The sequence below is a fragment of the Ailuropoda melanoleuca genome, chromosome 6, assembly GCF_002007445.2.
Source record: "Ailuropoda melanoleuca isolate Jingjing chromosome 6, ASM200744v2, whole genome shotgun sequence".
In the NCBI taxonomy this organism is placed as follows: Eukaryota; Metazoa; Chordata; class Mammalia; order Carnivora; family Ursidae; genus Ailuropoda; species Ailuropoda melanoleuca.
In genome coordinates, this window is record NC_048223.1 from 49,685,224 (window position 1) to 49,703,505 (window position 18,282).

Here is an 18,282-nt window from a genome sequence, read left to right on the forward strand (position 1 = left end):
TAAGTAAATCGGAGTTAGATTGTTCATGTGAAATACTGCTTATAAGTGGATTCATTTTTTCATAAGATCAGCTGAAGCCTGAAGAAGATGGCCAGAACTTGCTAATTTTGAAACCAAAGGGCAACGTCAAGCCAGAAGAAAAAGTCACACGGAATACTATTCAGCCAGCAGAAAGGATGATTACCTAACATTTGCATCAACATGGATGGAACTAAGTGCAATGTCAAGCAGAGAAAGACAATTACATGGTTTCACTTATATGTGGAACATAAGGAATAGCATGGAGGATGTTAGGAGAAGGAAGGGAAAAATGAAGGAGAGGGGAATCAGAGGGAGAGAGGACCCATGAGAGACTATGGACTCTGGGAAACAGAGGGTTTTAGAAGGGAGAGGGGTGGGGGGATGGGTTAGCCCGGTGATGGGTATTAAGGAGGGCACGTATTGCATGGTGCACTGGGTGTTATACGCAAACAATGAATCATGGAACACTGCATCAAAAACTAAGGATGTACTGTATGGTGACTAACATAATAATAAAAAAAAAAGTAACTTGGGGAAAAAATTCTCAATGTCAGTAAAGGCAGACTGCCCATCTGGCCAATGAGTAAAGCAATTAAGCTGGTAATTAATCCAGATAGCAACTATAACATAACACTATTTCCTTCCTGTCATAGTAACGAACTGAATTCTAGGCATACAGTTAACTGATCCTGATATTCAAGGTAAAAAAAGGCCTGGGTATGTATCTTGCTAGGTTACTATTTCCATGCTGGACGAAGCCTTTATCTTTAGTTACAAATCTGAAACAGAGTGAGCGTCATATTTGCTAAAGCATGTCTGTACATATTTACTTATTTTCTGATAAGTAAGCATATGTAACATGTAAATATGACTTTTATACTCTATAATGGATTCATCTTATGGACTGTCAGAGTCAACTACGTTTTTAGAGAAATGATAGAAATTTCTTAAAACTCCTACCTATCCCTGAGAATGGTCCAGAGCTCTCCACCCAGGCACACTTCCATCAACATGTACAAATATTTGCTGTCCTTAAAAGTTCTGTACAATCTGTGAATTGCAAACAAGAAAACAAGGGTTATAAACATTGTTGTCTCTGAAAAGAATGTGAATGTTTTAAGTGCTCAGATTACAGTCTTATACGTGATTTACCAAGCTTGAAATGCCATTAAAGGAAAGAGAGGGGATCTGCTTGTAAAATAGGGAAAAGGAGGCAGCAGGCTCCTAACTAAGATGTGTGTGGTGTAGGGGCTGGTCTGTCCTGGGCAATGAATGGATGAATCCAGATGATTATGGACCACGGTGGCTTCTTGGGGTCCCAGTTTGGCTGATGTTTTAAGCATGGACTCCTGAGCCATATTGAGTGGTGATAAACGTGCAGTCTACATGCATATAAAATAGATATACTTTACAAACATAAAGATGTATGAAATCCCCATGCTGTTCCTTAAATTCACCTTATGCCCTGCTTTTAAGTGCCCCTGACAAATTAACCAGATTTTATTTATTTAGTTTTTGTATATAAGAACTCTCCATTATTCTCTTACTAATGCTCTGAAAATATGGAGATGTAATAGTCATTTCAATTTTTTTAATCTTCACAAAATTAAAGAAAATTTCCATATTAGCATTCAAATAATTACAGGGAGGATAGTTTGCTTTTTGCATTTTGTCTTTCAAGCTCCAGAAGTCTATGTGGGGTTTTGGAGTCACAGAAAGCATAAAAATGGAATGTCAAAAACGGAGCTATCTCCTCTGGGAAAAGCATGTTCTTTTCATAGAATCTGATTCTTTAACAACAACAACAAAGGATAGAATCAAACTTTAGGTTTTTTTTTTTTTAAGCCTAACAAAACTTTCTTAAAATCAGATTTAAAACCACATTTCCTGGGTGAATGAAATGTGTGATGGTGAGCAGGGGTGGTGCTGGGTTTGGTGGCTGACTTTCCATAGGGAGTGGGCACACCAGGACGGGGGTGTGGGGTCTTACCTCACTATGAAGTCGGAATGCGCCCCCTGCATGATCTGCTTCTCCGAGCGGATGTGCTCCTGCTGTCTTGTATCCACAATGTGGCGTTTCTTGAGAATCTTCATGGCAAAGGTTTTGGATTCTTCACTTTTCAACTGGACCTTAAAGAAAAGCACAGAAAATAAGTGAGAAAAAGACCACAGCATTAATATAACAGAGTGCCTTTTCATCCCCAAATTATCCAGTGCGTGGAGCACGGCGGGGACCCCCAAGATGCCGCCTGAGTCACACAGTATGTGCTTGCCGGAGCCGGGCAGAAATCCAGGTCCATGACCCTTGTCCACTGTCCTTCCACTGGACCAGAGAGAGTGTAACTAGATTCTCAATTAGTGCTGTGCCCGTTGGGATTAAAAGAGGGGAAGCGTATTGGATTCTCACTGTGTTATTTCATTTCATATCACATAATGTGTTTGAGTATACTTTATGATTGTTCTCCAGCAATCAGAAAAACATAAAAACGAAATTCTCCAAGTTCCCTTCCAGTGAGTGTGGTAAAGGTAGGACCTGATGGGCCTGTACACTCTTCCTCCTTGGTCCTGGCCAGCAGACGTTTCCACAGGTGTAAAGTTCAGTGACCCCCCTCCCTCTCCCTGTTGAGACTGCAGAAGTACGTACTGTTCCTTCTTCTCTTCCTGCTCCCTAGTCTTGCCCTTCCTCCCACAAGTATGCATGATGGCTTTAATCCTGTCTGACCTCAAATCTGACCGCTTAGTTGTACTAACTGGGAAGGCCTAAGTTGGGCTGTGAGGTCTCCAAGGCCCCCATGCCACTGGTGCAGCCCTACACGGCTCCCGGGGGCTTGGGTTCTCTGAATACCATTCCTCAGACAGGCTGTGGGTCTGTGGGTCACTGTTTAACAGAAAATTTCAATAAGGTGACTTTTTTTTTTAAGATTTTTCTTTTTATTAGAGTGAGAGGGAGACGGGGAGACAGGGAACGGGAGAGAGAATCTTTAGTAGACTCCCTGCTGAGCATAGGGCCCAACACGGGGCTTGATCTCACAGTCCTGAGATCATGACCTGAGCCAAAAGCAACAGCTGGAGGCTTAAGAAACTAAGCCACCCAGACACCCTTCAACAAGGTGACTTGTCCAGGAAATGAAGAGATCTTGGTGATGGGGCTAATCACTTCATAGCAATATCAAAGAGTTTTCTAGTGCTGTTGAGCAACAAACAGAATCCTTGAGCCTGCATTATTTGTAACTAACGAAAGCCCTGGGGAAATGACAGGACATTTCTGCTTCGCAGCTGAAGGATCGCCGTCCCCTGGAGCTGTGAACTGTTTCCTGCTGCATCTGCTGGCAGTGCAATCAAGTGTCTTGTTCACACACATGTGTACAGACTGACTGCGGTCCGAGAGCGCGTTCACACAGCAAGGGCCTTGGACGTGAACACAAGGACACTTCACATCAATGGGCCTCAGTCTGCGGCCAGCATCTGTGAATCTCTAGGACCGGTTAGAGAAAGAAATGGATATTCGAATTTGCCTTAAGAGTCGAGGGGCCTCTACGCATCTGTGAAACTCTTAAGATGACGGATGAGTGTGATTCAAATGAATCCAGTTGTAGTTCATAATAAAACACAAAACATGAACATGCACTTCTGAAAGAAATCTGGACACATAGCATGAACAACTAGCCGTGTCAGAGTACTAAACACCAGAGAAGAAATGGAATCGTGTTCCCTTGGATCCTTAGTCTAATGACCTCAGGCTCTCGTGTGGTTTACACACCTGTTGGAAAACTTGTCCATTATGCTTTGCAGTGATGGTGATGTACGTTTTTACTTGTACACAGGGTGGGAGGAAAGAACTCTGGCTTTGGGGTCACAGGTCTAGACCTCGACCCTGCCTTCGCTTAGTTGCGTTGCTGCTCTGAGCCCCAGTTCTTGCTGAAGAGAACACCGTATGGAGTTATTGTGACCTTAAGCGAGAAAGTACCATGAGTGGAAATTACCCATGGTCTCTCTGCTGGACCCCTGCCCCAGCCAGTGGACTCTGCCCTATAGCGTATATCTGCAAAACAAAGCCAGATCACCTCACTCCTCTGCTCTGAACACTCCAGTGCCTTCCCATCTCGCTCCTAGTAAAGCCAAAGCCGTCATGGAGGCTACACGGTTCTACGCCATCTGGACCCCAACTACCCCCTAACTAACTCTGCTGGGGTCACGCCGGCCCCCTTGCTATTCCCGGAGCACACCAAGCAAGCATGTGCCTCAGTCTATCTGCTTTGTGTTTTTCTGCCCAAACATCTTCCCACAGATATTCCCAGCAGTCCCCCTCTCAGTTCCCGGAGCTCTTGGCTCAAATGTTTCCTCATTTACCTCCGTAGAAGAGAAACCACCCTCCTCTCCCTGCTCTCTTGCTCTCTCTGGCTCTATTGCAAGCTCATACACGGAGTACTTTTCATTACTCGTTCAGCTACTGTCTCCTCTCACTGGTCTATAAGCAACCTGTGATGGGGGATCTTTTTACTCACTATCCCCGACACAGAGTAAATGCCTATGAAATACTTGTTGACTGCATGAATCAAAGAAAGCAAGCAAGGAAACAGGACGATTTATCACTGGCCAAGCCACGAGAGATCTGGAGTTTCGGCTCCACACTGTGTATCTCTTAGCTTCATGGGGGAAAAACAAGGGAAGCTACAAGGACAAGGGGGGGTATTTGTTCTTTTTCTTTTGTCCCAAAGTGCCCTTAATTAGGCCTAGACGGGAAAAACGATTTCTATGCGTCAACACTGCACAGGCAATATACATGGCCAAAGACCCATGCGATTCAGCCTCCAGTTTTCAGTTTGTATTTTTACAAGATGCTTTCTTAACCCAGCCTTTTTCTTGAACAACATTCCCAACCATGGAGACCACTAGGCTAATAAAATCATCTCTAGGACAATGTCCAGTTATCAGCCAACGAGCTCTTGGGGTCCATCCCCTTTCGAGACCATGGCCATTTGTTTGCGACCCATCTCCTAGCCTACACTACTCTTGAGTTCCCTTCCAATGAACACATTCCATGATTCCACGTATATTGCCCATTTTTGTTATAACCAGCTCATCACCATTATACTCACACCCAGATGTTTATTTTACTGTAGCCAAGATATGAGGGAAAAACATGTACCTATTTTGCTATTTCTTCAGTAGTTTTGAACTGTACATTAGGGAGAGTCTATGCAGGGAAATAAATGAAGCTGTCAGGGATGTCAGAAATGGGAATTAGCCTTTGTGGAATACTTACGTTCCGGACACATTCATATACATTGTTTTTAGTCCCGACATCAAATCTTAAGGGTGGGAGGAAGAGATTTTTGTTATGTTTTTAAAAAGACGTCATTATCACTTACCAATAATAGCTCGTATTAAGGGTCAGGAACAGTGTAATAAGTGAGTTTTCTCCCTTAATCTTCTAGGCACCCCTTCGAGGAACTACTGTCATCCCCATTTTTCAGAGGAGCTAACCGAGGATTAGCAGAGAGGGTCATACCTTGCCCAAGGCCACAGAGCTGTCAAGTGGCAGAACTGGGTTCACGCTCGTCTTTTTGGCCCGAGCTATTTGTAGTGTATGCTGCTTCCCTTCAGCTAAACAGATAAGAAACTGACAGCGCAGGGAGTTTAATGCAACTGGCTCTCTTGGACTCCGTGAGAAAAGCTGAACTGTGTGTTATTACTGTGAAGCTTCACCCATGCTGAACATACCAGAGCCTCACTGTCCTTTTCCTAGGGACCTTGGGGGGGTCCTCAAGGATCTGGGGTACCTGAGTGATGGCTTCTTCTTGCAGAATTTAAAGGGTGGAAGTTGGGGGAGGGATATGGTGCTAACAGCTGGTGGGTGGCATGTGGCTGCTGCCAATTTGGATGTAAAAGCTACAGAGGGCTGGAAGTCAGACTACTAGTTGCCAATTTAAAAAGTATTAATTATAAGAAGCTTACAGAGCCAAATAGCTCATCTATGGAGGCTTTCTGTTTTGTCTTTGCTTGAGTGGAGACAGTCCCACCATTTGGAACCATCATCCTTTGCATTCTGTAAAGACCTGTCTAGTTGCTTGGAGGACAGCCCTTAGAATCTCCACTTTCATCTTAAACTAGAAGGACACAAGACTCCCAGGATCCCAGCTCATAACCGAGAAGTCAGACCACCCGAGGACTACTGATGGCAGTAACTCAACAGCCATGGTCTCGTGCGCTGGAGTTAATGCTCTGAAAAATTTTCTCCTGATTAACCAACATGTCAAACTCTTAGATTGTTTCTAGTGGCAACATTTGAAAACAATCTAAATGTCTATGCAGAGAAGTGTGGAAAAATAAATTATGGTACATCCATGCCATGCAGCTGTAACAACTAGGACTTAAAACAAGGACTTAGCAAAGGGAAAAAAGAGAGAGAGGGAAACAAAGCAAGAGACAGACTCTTAACTATAGAGAACTGATGGTCACCAGAGGGCTGGTGGGTGGGGGCATGGGGGATACAGGTGATGGGAATGAAGGGGTGCACTTGTCCTGATAAGCACCGGGTAATGGAAGTTTTGAATCACTATATTGTACACCTGACAGTAATATTGCACTGTATGTTAACGAACTGGAGTTAAGTGTCATTCTAAGTCTTCATTTTTTATTATGGAAAAATAGGCTCCCCTGTTTATATTTTATATTTATATACACACAGATAACTTATATATCTCATATAAAAATACAGGATACAAGCCAGCATACATTTTATGATCCCATAAATAATATTTGTATGTACACGTATATATCTAAATAAATCTAGGAAGAGACAATCAGAAATGTGTTTCCCAATATGTCAATAATGGTTTTCCCTTAGGGAAATTTTCAGTTCTACTTCTTTTTGCTTTTTTGAATTGCTTAACTTTTATATAATTAGCATATATCCATTTATGATGAGTAAACACAGTGACTCTCATGGAAAATAAATGTTAAAGTCTCTCTGAAATCGCACTATCTATGTATTAGTGTCTGACTCTCTCAAAGGGGTCCGGTTCAAGGGGAACCACTCTGCTAGAATGCCATGAATGCAAAGACCTTGAGAGGTTGTATATTGCATAACAACCTACTCAAGTTTGGGCTGAACAACACAATTCATCTCCTTGAAGGACCTGCCATATTCTTTTGTTCAACATGAACTCTAAGGGTAGGTTACAGCAACTTGTATTCATTGGGTCTAAGCTATTAGGCTTTATTAGGGAAGTACTTTCACAAAACGAATCCATGAAAATTTTTAAGGTGAAATGTAGTTTGCTTTTTATTTTTCCAGTTAGCCAAATGAATTACCCTAAGTCCGCTTCTGTCAACTTGAGATAATGATGATGATTTTGTAGTCGGGTCAGCTAGACATAGGAAATCCGTGTCGTGTGGATGCAGGCAAGCAAGAGAGGAGGAAATGAATGTGTGGTTTTCTTCCCCTCCATCCCCAGGACTCCTCCCCAGCCTAGCTGGGTCCGCGTACTCCCTGGCTCTGTCCTCCTGTGCGGACTGTCCCACCCACTCCCCAGCATGCAGGCTAGGGCTGTGGTTGAGAGTGTGAGCTCTGAAATGTGACTGCTTTTGTTTAAATCGCAACCATTTTTTGGCTTGTGATCTTGGACACATTTCTGACACCCTGTCCCTCTGTCCTTATCTGTGATGTGAAGGCAATCCTCAGTTTACTTGGGAAGATGGAATAAAAGGGCCCACATATCAAACCCAGTGTCTGGAACAGAGAGCCCATTCAGTACGTATTAGTGGCTTTTATTCTTAGGTGCCTCCAACTGTCACGGTCCCCTCAGGCCAAAGCAATTTCCTCAAAATATGACCCAGCACAAGCTGCTGTCACTTTATGCCCATTCCTATCGCCACTCATTCGTCTCAGTCCTACCAAGGGAATAGGTAAAGGGCTGAGAAGCTACTTTAAAAAGACTGCCGAGCCTTGCACCACACTGGTTTTACTCTCAAAATTCCACGAAGGGGAAAAAGAACAAGAAAACGCTAATACTCCATATCTTACTCTTATTTTTCAGAAACAATGCTTTGGTTATATCAGAAACTAGAAATTAGTTTCTAGAGGTGAAACGTTACTTCCGTGTGGAGCCTGGCGTTGCCATTTGAATGAACGCATCCTTGGACAGAGCGGATCTTAAGGTGGGAATTTCTGATGCCGGTTTTGACAAGTTCTTCACTGCAGGGCTCCAGGTGGTGCCCAAGCTGAGAGGAAACGCCACCAGCATTTATTTCAAAGAGCTTTGAAGACACACTCGCTGGCTGGAACATATGCCCCCTTTCTGTCTGTGGCAGGCACTTGTCTTAAAAAGGCTTGTTTCCTGCTGGACCCAATTCCTTGCTCTGAGAAGGGGAGTTACAATGAGAACAAACTTAAAACTGGCTCACTACCTTGGGCTGAGAGTTGGTCCTTAGAATCTGTTCCTCCATTTGCCTATTAAACCTTTTTATTAATAATTCATAGTTTATTTTGCAATATAGCTGTATCTTCATTATTTAGGGGAGAGAGTGGCTTTCTGGACAATACTGTAATTAAAATGATTCCCTACATGAAGGCTTAAATGGACGGCATCAGTTGCTGTGCGTTAAACACCTGGATATTTGGGTCCATATTGAACTAGATCTTCAATTGCACGTGTAGAAATAAAACCAGTGAGTGTAAAACAAAGGTGCAACTTAAAACATGCAGCAGGACAGGCTCAGGCTTAGAGCTAGATGGTGGGTGAGTAGTCAGTCGCTGGAGCTGGGGTGAGAATGGATGTGACCTGTCAAAGAGACGTGACCTTGTGGGACACAAATCCTACCTCAACAAAGCCAGGAAATATGTCTATTTTCTAATAAGTCTTGTCTTCATTGTTTATGAGGTATATTTTTAATTTTTATTTTAAGGAATGAAATGTTAGAAATGTATTTCTCTCTATGCTTATCATTCCCCCTTCAGTAAAAGTTCCCCAGTTAGCCAAAACTGTATTTCATTTTTATTGCAGTATCTGTTGATGAACATTTTTATAAAGAATTTGATCCTTTTTTAGGACTTAATTATTGTGATTATAAGTCCTAAATTTTAAAAAGGCCTCACTCCCCTTCCCCCCCATAAGAGGTAGGATCATGAGTTATTTTCGGCAAAATAGACATATTATCACAAAATTATTTCATCAAAATAATAGGTAATTGCTGGGCCATGCCTTTAGTATTTTAATAATGTACAACTGAGATTGGATGCGACCTGCTGTAATCTTCTAGAGCCTTCTAAAGGTTCCCAGGCTCCTAGAGTCTTTTCCTCACTTATAAAGGGGGGAATATAACCACCTCAAAAGCAGATACTATAAGATCAAATCAGATAGCGTATGTAAAAATACTTCGAGGTTTCCAAGTGCTACCTCAGAACAATTATGAAGATATGTGGGAACGCTAATTAAAGTGGATACTTGTCAACAGAATTTAACTCTTACAATTCATCATTAAATCTATGTTTTAATTAGTTTCCCCAACCAACTGAAGGAAAACGAAGGAACAGGAAAAATCTGTCTGGATTTAAGGAAGTCTTACTTGCACAGAAAAGGAAAGACCAGTGTTATCACTTTGACTCAACTAACTTCTCGGACACGACAAACTCTCGTGCTCACATATTCAGAAGTTACTACCTTCATGAAAGAAAGCAAACATTTTTAAGTGCATAGAAAATTCCTATTCCACACAGTAGTATTGGATTGTACTCCTCAACATTTCCTAACCAAAACCATGCTAGTCCTTCTATGAGAATTTCTGTTATCTGTAATAGTACCATAGTTGCAGGCGAACACCACTACAGTCACGACAGAAAAGCCCGCTGGTTAAGTTCTTTCCTCATTAGGTGCTCAGGGTCCTTTCCCTCGCCTCTCTCTCACTGCACTGCACGAGATCATCAGATGTTTTCCTTTCCTGAGTCAGCGTCCAAAACTTCAGAATGGATCACAGCATCTGGTTTGTTCCAAAGGATGCACAAGGGACTTGTCTCAGCCTGTGTGACATAGAGCCAGCTGACACAGAGAATCCAAAGGGTGGATTATAACTTTAAAGAGATGTCAGAGTTGAAAAGCTTTTCAGACAGGAAGACAAGAGGCATGGCACCGTGATACAATTTTATGGGGAGGATTTGACATGTAAAACTTATTTCATCGATGACCACTAAGTGGTTTACAGATACATAAATGGTCATGTATACCATTCACAACAAAGGAGCATAGAAAAAAATAGCTTATTTTATCTCTGCGTTTTCTTCTCCCATTTGCACAAGCGATAATCAAAGAGAGGGTCTGGTCTCTTTTCTTTCTCTCTTTGTTCTCCTTCCCATGTTCACCTCAACCCCTCACCAAATATGTCAACTCCATTTGCTTTGTAACTTGCCTTCAGACTCGAAATTCAGTTCTGTAGCAGGAAATGTCTCTATTATTAAATTCAAATTGATCAAAAGCCAAGTAAGACTGTTTTCATAGAGGAGATAGTTTTCAAAAAAGACATTTAACTTTCAGTTTGGAGGAAGATCAGGAAAAGAACATCATACTTTTCTATTTTTAATTACAACATGAACAAATGGTTGGACTATTTTATAGAAATCACTTGGAAATCAAAGAATACTTGTGATTTCTGTTATTAAGGAATTAGCATGGATTCATTTGGACTCAAAAGGCTACCTATATTGAATCAAAATGGTTTACCGAAATGTGCAATTTAGACTTATCATTTCTCTTCCGTATAGTAGCTGCAAAAAATAAACCTTATTTCACTTCGTAGTGATTATTAAAATTGATATGATAAAGTTTAAATTATTTTCTTTCATCACCGACACAAAAACAGACACATAGATCAATGGAGCAGAATAGAGAGCCCAGAAGTAAACCAACTCTATTATATGGTAAATTAATGTATCATGAAGGAGGCAAGAATATACAGTGGGGAAAAGACCATCTCCTTCAGAAAATGTGCTGGGAAAACTGGACAGCCACATGCAAAGGAATGAAACTGGACCACTTTCTTACACCATACACAGAAATAAACTCAAAATAGATTAAAGACCTAAATGTGGGACCTGAAACCATAAAACTCCTAAAAGAAAACACAGGCAGTAATCTCTTTGACATCATCCTTAGCAATATTTTTCTAGATCTCTCTCCTGAGGCAAGAGAAACGAATGCAAAAATAAACGATTGGGACTACACTGAAATGAACAGCTTCTGCAGGGCAGAGGAGACCATCAACAAAACAAAAGACAACCTACGGAATGGGAGAAGATATTTGCAAATGAAGTATCTGATAAAACGTTAGTATCCCAAATACATAAAGAACCTATACAACTCAACATCAAAAACCAAACAATCCAATTAAAAAAAAGGGCAGAGGACTCAAACAAGTTTCAAAAGAAGACAAACAATGACCCCTAGACACATGACAAGATGCTCGAAATCACTAATCAAAATACAAATACAAAACCACAGTGTGATATCATCTCACACCTGTCAGAATGGCTAAAATCAACAACACAAGAAACAGCAAGTATTGGTGAGGATGTGGAGAAAAAGGAACCCTCTTGCAAACTGGTGCAGCCACTGTGGAAAACAGTATAGTGGTTCCTCATAGTATGAGAAATACCATGGCGTCCAGGAGTTCTACTACTGGGTATTAACCCAACGTAAATAAAAACGCTAACCCAATAAGATGTATGCACCCCTGTGTTCACTGCAGCATTATTAACAGCCAAGATCCGAAAGCAACCCAAGTGTTCATCAATAGATGAATGGATAAAGAAGATGTGGTGTGTGTATATGGGTACACACACACACACACACACACACACACTGGATTATTGGTCATAAAAAAAGATGAGATCTCGCCATTTATGACAACATGGATGGACCTAAAGGACATTACGCCAAGCAAAATAAGTCTTACAGAGAAAGAAAAATACCATATAATTCACTCATATTTGGAATCTTAAAAAACAGAACCAGCAAACGACAACAAAACAAATAGGATGAACCGGTCCTTGTCAGAGGGGAGGTGGGTGGGGGGATGGGCAAAAAAATTTACTTTCCTTGCCCCCAGTGATAATTTGATTTCTATGCACAATCTCATTCATCTGTATAAAGAAATACTACATGTAGCAGTTTTCCAACTTGCTTATACATTCCTAAATTGATCACTAAAATATTTCACATAATTCTACTTATTCTAAGGCTTTAAGCACATTTATAACCTGAAATTTCACATAGATAGGAGTTGAGACTCCTAGGTTGACACTTCAATTTCTTTCCTTTATTGACTCTGTGAGGGCTTAAAGTCAGTGGAAATGAAATGGAATACCATACTGCAAAATTCAGCTCTCTGAGCAGTGCTCAGTTTCATTCGTGAAAGTGTTTGTATTCTCATCATACTTTTGAGACATCAGGCATAAATAACTTGATGCTTCTGTTACATACTGGGGGGATTTTAATCAAATGGCTCATCATCAGGTTTTAATGGCTTGATATAGGTGAGACTCAAACTTCACCCTGATATTAAATAAAATAGGGTAATTCCTTCCTCCCTGTTTTTGTGCTTTACATTTTTTACAAGTTTTTGTACAAATATAAATGTATTTCAAATGTAGTTAAGCCCGTTCCACACATATTTCATATTCTTTGCCCGTGCTGACTTCATCTATGGAAAACAGTCACATGAAACATTTAAGCCACTCTGTCCACGTGGGTGTGGAATCAGAAACTAGAGCCATGACCACTCAGTGGCTCCCTTGGGTTGAACTTATGGGATTCCTTTTGGGTGCTGATGGTCTCTCTGCTCTTACCGTGAACTTGCAAGGCAGCTGGCTGGCATCAGGGCCTCAGAACTGAGCCTTCTGGCCCCCAGAACCCGATCTCAGAGCTCATTGTTCAAGCTAACATGCTGTTATGTGTCAAGGGCAATGGGGGATATTAACACGGGGGGGGGGGGGGGGGNGGGGGGCAGAGTCTGAATCAGCAATAAATTAAACTTATATAGTTGATGAGCTACACTGAAACATACGGAATGGCTCTTGCATATTTCCCCCCACAAGAGAAACCATTTCATTTTAAGGACATGGCTATTTTCAGCACGCCTGACATATACAAGGGGCCTGTTTTCCCCTCTCATGAATGAGATCTCTTTTTGCAAGTGTTTACATGAAATTTTCAGGGACACGGGCTACCTCCTGACACAAAGCAGACCACCTTGTTCAGAAGAGAAATCATGATGTTTATTTTTAGGAGCAGCCCCACCTAAAAATAGCCTGTGCAGTCACTTCTAGTGTATTCTTTGATTTCACAGGTGAAGCTGAGAGCTGAGTCTGTGTTCTATGTTTTCATCACCTGACTTCATGCCCAAAGATACCTAAGCCTTCAAGTCTGACCTCTCTAAGAGCAGATCACAGTGGCCCCAGGCCGATGGCTGCCTAAGGGCCTTTCTCACTGCTCCTCCACGCAACACCTGGGCAGGCCTGCCGCTTGCTTCAGTGGCCTGTGAAGACATGGAGCCCCTCTGTGTTGTAACCTTCTCCTGGAATGGCCTTTCCCAGCTGTTCACTTAAATCCCAATCTATTCCCTAAGCCCTGGTTGGAGTCCTGTGTCTTCTCGGAACTCTGAACCAATCAGCTCCAAATGGTCTCCCTCTTTCTGAAATACAAAGAACCTTTCTGCATAATCTAGAAGCTAATCCAGTCCACTTAAAGGATCTCACTTGGTCTTCTTCAGATGTGTTAGTCTTACTTTCTTATTTACAAGAAGGCAGAAATTCCTTAAGGGCGGGAATCACCTCTGCTATTTCTGATCCCACAAAAAATATGGAGGGATTTTATAAAAGATACATTTTTGCTGAATGTTATGTGCCCATAAATTGTCACAGAAAACATAAAAGTGACCGAAATGTTAACCTTAGGATATACTCTTTTATCATCCACATTTTAACCCTTGAAAAGACAGGTCTAGTGCCTTCCAGATTTTCACTGCTCTTTCTAGAACAACACATGGTTTTGGAGGAGAAATGAACATTTTACTGAACTCTAGGACACGGATTTTAAATATTTTTAATGAGATTCATTTCTGTAGATAGCTAGTATATAAAATTGATACATTCAAAGATGTGTCAGCAAGTAATTCTTTGTAGTCTCTGCAGACTGTGTTCCAACTACTATATAAAATATATTCTACAGTAACAAGATGAATAAATGCACGTCTTAGAATAACGTCAAAGGAGAGAGAGACTTGACTCCTGGTGATGCGTACTGAGAAACTACCTTAGATCGTGACTGCACCTGTTAGGCTCAGCTAGAATCCATTAGCTACCCGAATAACTCCCTTTGAAATCAATACTATTTATCACCATCAATAATTGGCATCAACTTAGATTCTTTTGAAGGATGCACCTAAAATGAGGATGACCTTTAATAACAAGCCCACTAGAGGAACGGCGAGAGAAAAGGCTGTGTTAGACCGAGGCGAGCTTTGAGTTTCCACGGAGCACGGAGACCTCGCTCACCTGGGTGACAGAGGACACGAGGGCTCAGGGCAGAGGGTTTCCCCAGGCATCCTGTGCAGGCAGTCACTGGGGCCACATGTGGCAGTGCTGCCCGCCATCCCCCAGCTATTCCATTTCACTGCCGTGTGGCCTGCCAGGGAAGAAGCTCTCGAAATGTTTCCATCTTACGTGGGGTTTCCCTTTGCAGTTAAGCTGTTCGCCTTTCAAAACGATGAAACAAAACTCTGCTGACTGAGCAATGGATTTATCACCTAATTGCTTCCTTAACCACCTCTCAGTCTCCTTTTGCTTTCCGTGGGTGGATGCAGCCCTTCAGGCCTGCCTGCGTGTGACGCCCAGTGCCAAGCAGCTGGCAAAAATGCCACGACAGTGCTCCCGAACCCGTCTGGCCCTGTGACCTGGGGCAGCAGGTGCTTGGCACTTGCTGCCACCCTGCCCCCTCCTGCGCTGTCCTCTCGTGGGGGCTGGGGTGCAGAAGAAAGGAGAGGGGACCTGTCTGGTCCATTTGGCGAGAGCCAGACCCTCGCTATGCCCCATTGGGGTTCCGTAGTTTAACGGGGCTGAGGAGGAACCTGATAGGATTGAGCAGACAGCACCGAAACCTGTTTGCTATTGAGAGGTGAAGAGTGGGGGCTTGACCATTGGGAGAAGAAATGGATAAATCAGAGCAGGTGACTTCAGGTATAGATGGCTCTGCGTGGGGAGGATCTGAAAGGGAAGGAGCTTTAGTGCTTCGCGGGGAGTTAATAGAAGCTGTCACTGAGGTCATCATGAAGACCTCAGGCTCTTTCTTACAGGGGAGAAATGTCTGTACTGTGGGGACTCGGCAGAGCAAGGGAGGAAAATAGAGTAAAATTATTCCATCCCCTTCCTTTTCTGTGGGTAGAGCTGGGAATGACAGTTATCATGAACATATTTTAATAATAATAGCATCGTACCACTTACGGACCTATGGTGTGAGGCACTATGTAGGGGCTTTCACTCATTTAATCTTCGTAATCTGGTGAGGTGCATATCCTCCTGCTATCCTCCTGCTCCAGAATGGGAAACTGAGGCTCAAAAGTAAGTGACCTCTGAGGAAATGACCGAGCATGCCCAGCGGGGAAAATCTAAATCCAGGAAATCTGAGTTTTCCTCCACAGACTTTTTACCATGGAAATAAGAAGAGCAAAAGATTCAGAGGAGGGAGAGCCTCTGGAGGTTTGACAGAAGCAGATGTGAATAATGGATCATCGCAGCATCGATTCTAGATTTAGGTCTATTACAGGTTCTTGAATTCTAGAAGAATTTTTTTTTTTTTTAAACTAAGGTTGTCAATGTGATGATATTTGTTTGATGTCCTCGTGGTGGCTCTTGTTGGTGTGATGAGAATCTAAATATTTTAGAAGCAGAATGATAGAAAAAGCTTCTAGTTAAAAACAAATCAGTAGGGACGCCTGGGTGGCTAAGTTAAGCGTCTGCCTTCAGCTCAGGTCATGATCTCAGGGTGCTGGGATTGAGTCCCGCATGGGGCTCCCTGCTCAGCGGGGAGCCTGCTTTTCCCTCTGCACCCCCCGGCCCCCCACCGGCTTGTTCTCTCTCTCTCTCTCTGACAAATAGATAAATAAAATCTTAAAAAAAAAAAACACCCAAATCAGTAGATCTGGGTAATAACAACAGGCTTTTTACTGACTGCGTGGTCTTAGGCTTCTGATATGCATGAATCCCAACTTCCTTCTAGCAAAAGCAGATCACGCTTTATGTCCCACTCCCAGACTAACTAGAAAGGTAAAATGATATACTGGATGTGGACCAATGTGAAGGTCACGGAGCAGGGTCCAAACGCAAGGCTTGATTATTTTAGTAAGAAAGTGGAGCCACTAATTTAAAAATACGATTAATATCAGTTTGTCAATAAACTAGGCCGTGGTAGTTGTATTGTACAGGAGTGTACCATCATGCTTCAGGTTATTTCAGTAGCTGCCCTAACTCTCCGTCTGTCTTAGGATGCCACCTTCTGCATGACCCCGGACATGCTGCTCATACTTTGATTATTGGGTTATAAGTTTACATGACTGTCCTGCCCAGTAAACTGAGTCCCTAGAGGCAGTGGGCTGTTTCACTTTGGACTGTGTGTGTCCCAGCAGACAGCTTGCTACATAAATATGTAACAAATGATACAGAAAGGATATAATCCAAGAAGACAGAGATTATGGCTTCCATATCTTGGTCCCTACATTTAATCCAAGTACGGTACTCTGGTATAGGGGGCATTGGATTGCTGAATAAAACTTTTATATATCTAATATCTAAAGCAACCACATCAGCATTGCCGGATTACAAAGGCTGATTTGTGCAAATCTCTTCTGGAAAGCAGAGCACCTCTCTGACAAGAGCAAAAGTAAATCAGGAATGTGACCACAGAGCAATGGGACTAATTTTCATTTGTGATTGTAAAATCAATCTCCTTATTTTGCAGTCATACCTTGTAAATTAAGAGGATTACCGTCGTGTTTTAGAGCAGTGCTTACTGCTTTAATGAGTAAATCATCTATAAAAAAAACCTGAGTTCTTTTTCTGAAGGTGCTATTATCAACGAAATGTGGTCTTCTGGAAGATAAACAGGCAGCACTGAACAAATTAAAAAGCTCATTCTTCAAAATAAAAAAAAATGGTCAGAAAATATGGTTTCTGCCAGATAACAGAAAAAAAGCAGTACGGATGACTTCCCAGAGGTAATAGTTGTGAATAGGACATGTCTGATAGTCAACTCATTAAAATCAGTTCTGCTTAAAGTATTTATGAAATAGAATTAATAGCTTCAGAGCCAAATTCCCATTCATATACGACCAGTTCTTCGAGCTTCTGGTCTCATCATTGAACAATTATTCAAGTTTCTTGTTATACGCCAAAATTATGTTCTCCTCTCCAAAAGTTGACAGTGAATTATTTAGTAATTGTCCTGCCTGAAAAATCCTCTGGCATCTAAATTCATCCAAATTGAGATAAATAGTAAAAAATTAAGACATGCTAAGAAGCCTTTGCATATCATGGTGCAAAAAAACACAAACCTAATCTGTATACCAAATAATGGATAAAACTCCTATTTTAGTCCTACCAGGAAATGGGGTTCAACAATTCAAATTTAATTCTTCATACCCGTTTGAAGAGTTTATAATCTTATAATCTATACTTGGGGAAAAAATTTTAATGCCATGATAAAATTCAAGTGCCATGTGGTTTTTATCATGTTATTTACCTGCTCAACATCATTGCTGAACTAAGGATTGGTAAGTTCAAGGTATCTGTTTCATATACTTGGTACAGTACTGTGCACATGCATATGTGAAATTCGTTCATGTGAAGGTAGTAATTTTAAATATGTCACTCTACAATATTGATAATATGATCTTGCATGCGTCATTTTCAAAGTGGAGAGAAGTTCTATAATCCCAACAGAACCAGGCTCGGTCTGGTCCCCCTCCCACTATGAAGGGTGTGGGTACTGCTCTGAAGGTGCATTCTACCGCCCCCCGTGCCAAGTTCGTGACGATTCACTATATGCGATGAGGACAGATCACAGTCCAAGTGCTGAAGCCAGATTTCCAATTCCGGCATCACTGAATACCTGGGACAAATGAACAATCACAGAGGAAAATATTTTTCATACCCAAGAAGTAATATTCTCAGGCAGTGAGTAAGTGGTAAGAACTGGGGACGATGAATCGTCGGGC

General features: G+C 41.9%; 1 protein-coding gene across 3 annotated transcripts in view; it reads right to left on the minus strand.

Annotated features, from left to right (window-relative positions):
- The window catches only part of PRKG1 (protein kinase cGMP-dependent 1), a 1,120,820-nt gene that overhangs the window by 25,625 nt on the left and 1,076,913 nt on the right, over positions 1-18,282 (minus strand). For all 3 annotated transcript variants that reach the window (XM_034662369.1, XM_034662370.1, XM_034662371.1), the window contains 2 exons: positions 2,012-2,151; positions 982-1,071 (listed from right to left, as the gene is read on the minus strand). In XM_034662369.1, coding sequence (XP_034518260.1) covers positions 982-1,071; positions 2,012-2,151 — 230 coding nt within the window. The remainder of the gene's footprint in view (positions 1-981; positions 1,072-2,011; positions 2,152-18,282) is intronic.